This window comes from Adelges cooleyi, unplaced genomic scaffold (assembly GCF_023614345.1).
Source record: "Adelges cooleyi isolate 19-005CV unplaced genomic scaffold, UGA_ACOO_1.1 ACOO_flye_CR_arks_rails_tigmint_CR_PRNA_40, whole genome shotgun sequence".
In the NCBI taxonomy this organism is placed as follows: Eukaryota; Metazoa; Arthropoda; class Insecta; order Hemiptera; family Adelgidae; genus Adelges; species Adelges cooleyi.
The window spans coordinates 827310-834800 of record NW_026096079.1 but is presented as its reverse complement, the minus strand read 5'-3'; the positions used below and the strand labels follow the sequence as shown (position 1 = coordinate 834800).

At 29.7% G+C, this 7491-nt stretch overlaps 1 protein-coding gene across 1 annotated transcript; it reads left to right on the top strand.

The window, feature by feature from the left end:
• The first annotated feature begins 1129 nt into the window (after window positions 1-1129).
• On the top strand, window positions 1130-4704 carry LOC126841647 (BTB/POZ domain-containing protein 9-like). Its single transcript, XM_050578228.1, has 8 exons — window positions 1130-1222; window positions 1776-1893; window positions 2299-2382; window positions 3149-3294; window positions 3583-3683; window positions 3761-4031; window positions 4100-4229; window positions 4701-4704. The coding sequence occupies exons 1-8, from the start codon at window positions 1180-1182 to the stop codon at window positions 4702-4704; spliced, it is 897 nt and encodes a 298-aa protein (XP_050434185.1). The 5' UTR covers window positions 1130-1179.
• The last annotated feature ends 2787 nt before the right edge of the window (window positions 4705-7491 follow it).

Here is a 7491-nt window from a genome sequence, read left to right as displayed (position 1 = left end):
TTTATTATTATTATTATTTTAGTTATTTTAACCCTATTGTTTAAATACCTAACATAATATTTGAGCTTACTTACAACTCTTAATAAGGTCTAGTGGAATCAACTAAAATTCCTTTCAAACAAAACTGATTTTTTGACATTTTTATGTCTTTGCTATGGCCCACACACGGAAAATCGACACCGACACCGGCTATCATAACGAAAAATAACAGCTGATTTATCTGATAAGAGAGATAAGAGATAAGGGAAGAAGATAGGGGATGATAGATGGGTTGAAAGTTAGGGGTAAGAGATAGAGTAAAAGATAGGGGTGATATATAGGGGGTAAGAAATGAGGGTTGGGGTCGGGGTTGTGAATGGGGGTTGGGGCATATATGTTGTATTCACAACGTTCAAAATAGAAATGAATAATAAATTAGGCCACATTCTCTATGAATTGTTTTGGGCCAGATATTATGAAAACACTAAAGTATTAGCCAGAAACTTGATATGTTTACTAGTAAAAATGTATCCCGTGGTGTTGCGAACTCGTACGCAAGCTGTTAAAATATAATATGTAATACCTTAATGAATTTTTAATTTATATTTTGATCTATAAATCTATATACACTAATTTGACCCTTTTCCACAGTTAGGATTTTGTTGGAGATCATTATTATAGTAAAGTTATTAATAACAGAAATAATCGTTCATTTCGTAACATAGAATATACAAGAATATTTCTTATTTTACAAATTAAAAAAAGTAAAAATATATTATAAATTCACACATTATTTTATTATTTTAACATAGGTGTGATGTTATTTATTTAAACAAACACTCAACGTACATTCATCTATTAAATACACTTAAAAACTTGTATCATTGTTATAGTAAAAAACCTATATGTATGTAAAACAAATTAAACATGGACATAATGTATAAGACTGATATCGGTTTCAAACCTTCTGGGCAATATTAAACAATATACAAAAACAACATATTTATGTGCCTACACAAAAAACCGTACACAAATTGTGTACACAGTTTTTCGTTTCTAACTTTTGTGAGTAAGTATGGAAAATATGGTATGCCACTATAATAAAATAACACGTTTCAATTAGTTTTCAACCTCTAATGGTATAGTTTTCTTTATAGTGTTCAACATTTGATATTATATTCACAACAATTTAGCACGAAGATGATTTATTTTTTAGTCATTATTATTTTATGGACAACTCCAGGTACATAATATATTTTATAAATACATTAATAGTTTTGGTTCTTTATAATTTGATTGCAACAATCTCTAAGCGTTATTACAGAGGATGTATAATACCTTAATGACTTTTAAAAATCTTTTAAACAATGCTAGTATCACACTTAAGTTAAAATTAGAACATAAAAACGAACTTTAACATTCAATAACTACACTAAATAAATAGTTAATTATTATCAACTAAAGTGGTTCTAAACCACAGTTCATTTTTCATAATCTAAGTATAATTTTTGTGTTTAGCCAAAATATGTATGTAATTCAAGTTCACAATTTTTTTTCTTGTATTTACGTAGTTAACATGTTATTTATTTGAATAAACTAACACTAGGGTTTTATAGGTTGTATACAATATACAACGTACTACACGCCCTAACACACAAAAACTTAAAAACATTGTAACTGTTTTCAGAGAAAACTAATGTCTTACATTGATTATTATATTTTAACGATAACAGCTTTTCAATTATTAAACCGTATTGTTTTAGCTCAATAACACTATTTTTATTATTTGATTTTAGCATTTTATTATCCTGTTGAGTGTTCATCTTCGTATGAAGCCGAACTTGAAAGTCTAAAGCATATCAATCACGTTGAATTTTTTAACAACGACAATAGCAATCTGTATCTAGATAACAGGTATGTAGGTAGAATTATATTTTCAACAATCAACTTGATTAGTTTTAATATTGGTATAATTTTCTGTTTACATAATGAATTTATTATTTAAAATATTTCTAAAAGTAATAACCAATTTATAAAATTTAAATTTAAATTAAAAACTTTAATTAATTTTTAATACATTTTTGGAAAAATTTAAGCTAGTGCTATCCTATTATAGATATAATATTATTGGGAGGAGAATTATTTTCTATAATAACACAAATACCTAGCTAATATATCATAACTATTAAGGAAAACTCGTAAGACATTATTTACCTTGATCAGAATGTCTATTTGAACTACATAAAAAGTGAAACATAATAATAATAATTTTTTAATAATTTGTAATTGTATTGTAGTAAATTATAATGTTTATTTCAGATTTTCTGATGTTGTTTTAATTGTCGATGGAGAACGTTTGGACGCTCATCGTGAGATTTTAGCCTCACGCAGTGAATATCTTAGGTATTTAGTTCTTGTTATTGAGCAAAATTGATATTATTAATTGACGTCAAGTGGTTTTTAGAGTGATAGTAAAAATGGCTAATAGTAAATAGGTATTTATCGATAAACGTAGTAAGAACTCACTATTGTTTGTCAGATATCGGTCACAACCCAAAACAATTAATTTGTTTCAATTAAAAACTATGGTATTAAATTTAAAAATGGGTTTTAAAATCATTACAAAATTTGAATATTGAATTAAAAAAAATCTTTTAATAGCATAAAACATTTTATATGGTTAAGGACCCTGATTTTGATTACTTTTTAAATTTGTTTTTGTAATAAATGAGGCATAGTAGGTATTTTAACTTATTTTAACAAATTTATTGTAAATATTTGTACTATTGATTCAATATTATTTAGCTTCCCAAACCAAAACCAGAGTTTACGGTAAGTTTTAGAGAGATAGTCTATGAAGTCAGACTACAAAAGACTGGTGCCTTACTGATTGTGGCACTTATATTTCGACGCCCCCTACAATGAAAACAGTCGTAACTCACTTTATTTTTAACTGATAACATGCGTTTTCTGTGTTATCGGCAAAAAGGGTATAGTAACTTGACTGTGTTCAGAACATCTTTGGCCGATTCAAGATACGACCATCTTTGCCGGTTATACAGAAGGCGTGTATCATTAAAACAAAACTTATTTTCAAAAGTGAGTTACGATTTTTGCCGTTGGGGGCGTCAAATTAATTGTTTGTATTAATATCATGTATGATTTCTAGAATCTTATTGTATGGAGGTCTTCAAGAATCCGATAAGCCTGAGGTGAACATTAGTGGTGTATCGGTAACCTCATTTAAAAAAATTCTCAAGTATATTTATACCAGTCGGATGAATTTAAGTGGTCTAAAGGTGACGTATAATCGATGTACCTTAACGTTATTCTAACTACATATACCCTATTTTTTTAAGAGCTGTGTAATCGCTTAGGTCGATCGGTTGTGTTTTATCAGTTATGTTAGGCAAATATATTTATAAGAAAACGATTGATCAAAGATGTAATTTTTTATTTTTTAGGATACATTCATTGTGGAATTATTTAGTCTCTCGAATTTATATGGATTTTCACAATTACAACGTTCACTGTCCAATTATTTACGCTGTAACACTAATGCAAACAATGTATGTTTGTTGTTTGCTATGACGCAACTTGAAGACCGAACCCTCGTTGTACATACACCCAAATATCTGCTCAAGTTCATCGAAACTCACACTTTGGATGTATTGCAATCCGAAGATTTACTGTACATACCGCTGGTATTGATTTTTTTTTTAATAAGAAAATAATATTACTCGTGTTAGGTGACAAGTTATGAAACAAATTTTATTTTTAGGGAGTTCTTCAAGAAATCATCATTCGTGACACGTTTTATGCAAACGAATTGGATATATTCCGTGCGGTTTATCGCTGGATCATAGAGAACCAAGACATAGATTCTGGTGCAATAAACGAAATGTTGTCTGCTGTTAGATATCCATTAATGAGTGATGGAGAACTGGATGAGGTCAGCATATCACAACTGGTTAGCTCGGCTACAATTTCGGATGCCAAATTGTTACGAAACACTGTGCCACCACATATGCTTCAGTTTAGAGGACAGCAAAGTATGCCTGTTGTACACATAGCTTTGTATTCAGCGAATTATGTCGGTCTTAATTATTTTAATTTTCAGATGTGAATCTTGTTAAGGGTTCTCAAGGTGCTCTGGTTATTGATAAAATTGACGGCGGTGCTATGGTAAAGTTGGGCCATCCAACAGTCATAAACCATATGTCAATTATATTTGGGGATACAGATTCTGGGTATGTTTATCACATAGCAATAATTATTTTTCAAGATTTATTAGTAATAAAAAAAAAGAAACAACCGTTTGTTCGATTCAATTCATTTTTCAGGAATTACAGTTATTACATTGATGTTTCAATGGATAAACTCGATTGGGTGCGTGTTGTAGATTATTCAGATTATATTTGTCGTTCTGTTCAAAATTTGTGGATTCCTCTACAAATAGTGTTGTACATACGAATAGTTGGCACGAAAAATACTCTTAATAAGACTTTCGAACTAATTGAAGTCTCGTACAATACTGAAAAATGGCACTTGATAAAAATCGAAAATGGATTACAGGGTAAGATCACCCCTACCCCACCCACCAAAAAAACTCCAATTTTATAACAATACAAAAACATAATAAATATTTATCTAGCTGACTTGTTCTAATTTTTTAGCTCCCAAGTACAATGTCGCTTTAAATAATGCATTTGTAATTGAAGGTGAAACACATAATTGGGAACATTCCCTCTTTGAGCTCTCCTATAACAACTTGTATCGTGATTATACAACACATCAACTGGGATCGGGTAGTATTTTGGTTCAACTCGCACAACCTTATATACTTAGTTCAATGAGGTAATGGTTTAAAGGACATGCCATTTTTAAATGAATATTTGTTTTTATATCTATACATTTGTCGGTGGTACACGATTGCAAACGTTTTTCTTTGAAATTATTAGTATTATTGTTAAGTTATTATTGCAGATAACGTAATATTGTACTTATGTTTCGATTATAAATTCTTATTGTGTTGTTAACTAAGAAAACAGCAACATTCATTTCAGCAAAATTTGTTTAAATGCTAGGTTTCACAGGAAAATAGACTATATAATATTGCTAGAATTATAGATGTTATTGTTAAAATTGACAGGATGCTGCTTTGGGGCATCAACCGAGACTACGGCTACACTATAGATGCTTCTCTCAATAATCAAGATTGGGAACCGATTGTAGACAAATCTGAAGAACGGGCAAGGCATTGGCAGGTGTTGCGATTTAAAGCTAGGCCGATAGTGTTTATTCGTATAACTGGCAAACGTGTTTATACTGGATTAGGCAATGTGAGTAAAATTAATATAAACGTTTTTTGTTCACTTCTACTAACTTATTTATGTTGTAGGTGTTTTGTTGTACATATTTGGAGGTTCCTGCTCAAAAAGATTAAATTCCGACGATAGTGAGGTATTAAATTAAAAGTGAGTTTCGTGAAATTTAATACATACCCTCATTTTTACCATCATGATGACAAATATTTCACGAAATTTCTGTTTTTAGGTAGATAACGAAACAGATAATCTGATATCAGAAACATTGACTCAAACTTCTGTTGTTTAACTAAATTAAAAATATAAGTATATTTATATTTCTTGTGTGCCTGCCAAGATTGACAGCTATATTATATATTTTCTTTTATACTATTTAAACTTACTTACAATAAAAAAGTTTTGTTTTAGTTTAAAATTGTAAGTAAATTTGTTTGTTCTTGAACACACAAAAATAGTGTGTATTGTTTAACATAATTGACAACTTATTGAAAACGCAAATATATGCTTGTCAGAACTTGAAAAAAATTAATTGTTGACCACTGCTAAGCTGTAGAACAGCAATTTGATTTCAACAACGAACAGAAAGAACGTTTGAAAGTAAAGAAGATACAAACTTATAAGTAGCCAACGAACTTTTTAGTCAATATAGATTAGTGGATAAACTTCCAAGTTTTGAATAAAGGAAAAGTTTTTTAATCGAAACAACAGAATGTACACTAATTGAATTGTTGACGGTCTATTACTAGAAGATGTGTGTTAAAAATTAAAATTATTCAACAGATCAAATTCTTATAGTATCGACTCGATGCATCAATTAAAAGAGAAGTTGCAGACCGCAGTGAAAAAAAGTCACAGCTTTATAGCATTTGTTAAAGGAAAAAGTCATACAATTTGTAGGTTTTAAGGCAACTCGTAATTTTATTATTTGTACAACGACAGGAAATAATTAATGCAAAACCAAAGGCGTATTTTTTTGTACTTATATTGAATCTCCAACGATATCAAACAGGTACTCGAGCTATATGATATGTCATTATATAGGGTAAACAAAAATATTACTAAAATTATTAATGAAACTTACTGGAAGTTTGATTGGAAAAAATTGTAAACTATTTATTTTTAAACCGTAAAATAACTATTATATAATTAGCAGAGGAGATGTTTTAACGTCGAGAGATTATTGTTGAGCGCTATTGTATTATCTTTAGTAAAATATTATTTGAAAACGCTAAGTGTTTTTAACTATTTTTCTAACTAATGATTATAAACATAAATAAAGGTTGATTAAATAAGTGAAATGTCGACGTCTGTTCTCTTCTAACGTTTTCTGATATTTTGACTTTTTGTTATAGAATATACTTGTGTTATCAAAAAAAAAAAACAATTGCAGAAAGTAAAATAAAAAACCTTAAAATACGTTTTTGTTTCAGAATATATTAACTTTTTTGTGTAATTATAAAAGCCATATTAGAGCCCTGTTGTTTAAAGATGCATTCAAATTTAAATCGTTATTTAAATAAAAAGTTATTCGACAAATTTGAATAGGAAATAGACCTAAAAAGGAAGAATGTTCATAGGACACCCTGTATTTTATTTTTGCAAGTAAACGACAATATCGATGGCGTAGTACACAGATGTTCATGCGTACAATATAACCTTCTACTAACCTAACCTACCGAACCTTCTAATATTATTATACACATACATTAGAACACAGAGATTCAATATTTTACCGGTTAAAATATGTAATGTACAATATGTAACATAGAGATTAACATCGAGAGCCGCTGCTGTAATATTAAAAAACAAATTGCCCATTCATATGTACACAATGCCGTAGAATAGCTTAAAAAAAACATCAATTTTTGATTCAACAGTTTTATTATTTTTTTGAACGCACTGTATAATATGTACGTGTATGTTTTACCAAATGACGGTACGGTTTTATTGTTTGCTCAAAACGAATCGGTGATTTCAAGTGGATTCGTTCGGCAGTTGGTTCTTTAGTAGCAAAACAGACAGCCATGGCTTACGAGACAGTTTGCTCGATAACGATCGTTATTATCACCTGCGCCTGTTTCGGACGGATTACTTGCGTGGAAACCGACACAGACGTTGGCGGCCAGAGGAGAGTTCTTGGACTTGATACCGTTAAGGAGCTTAACTTAGGGTACGGAAACCTTGA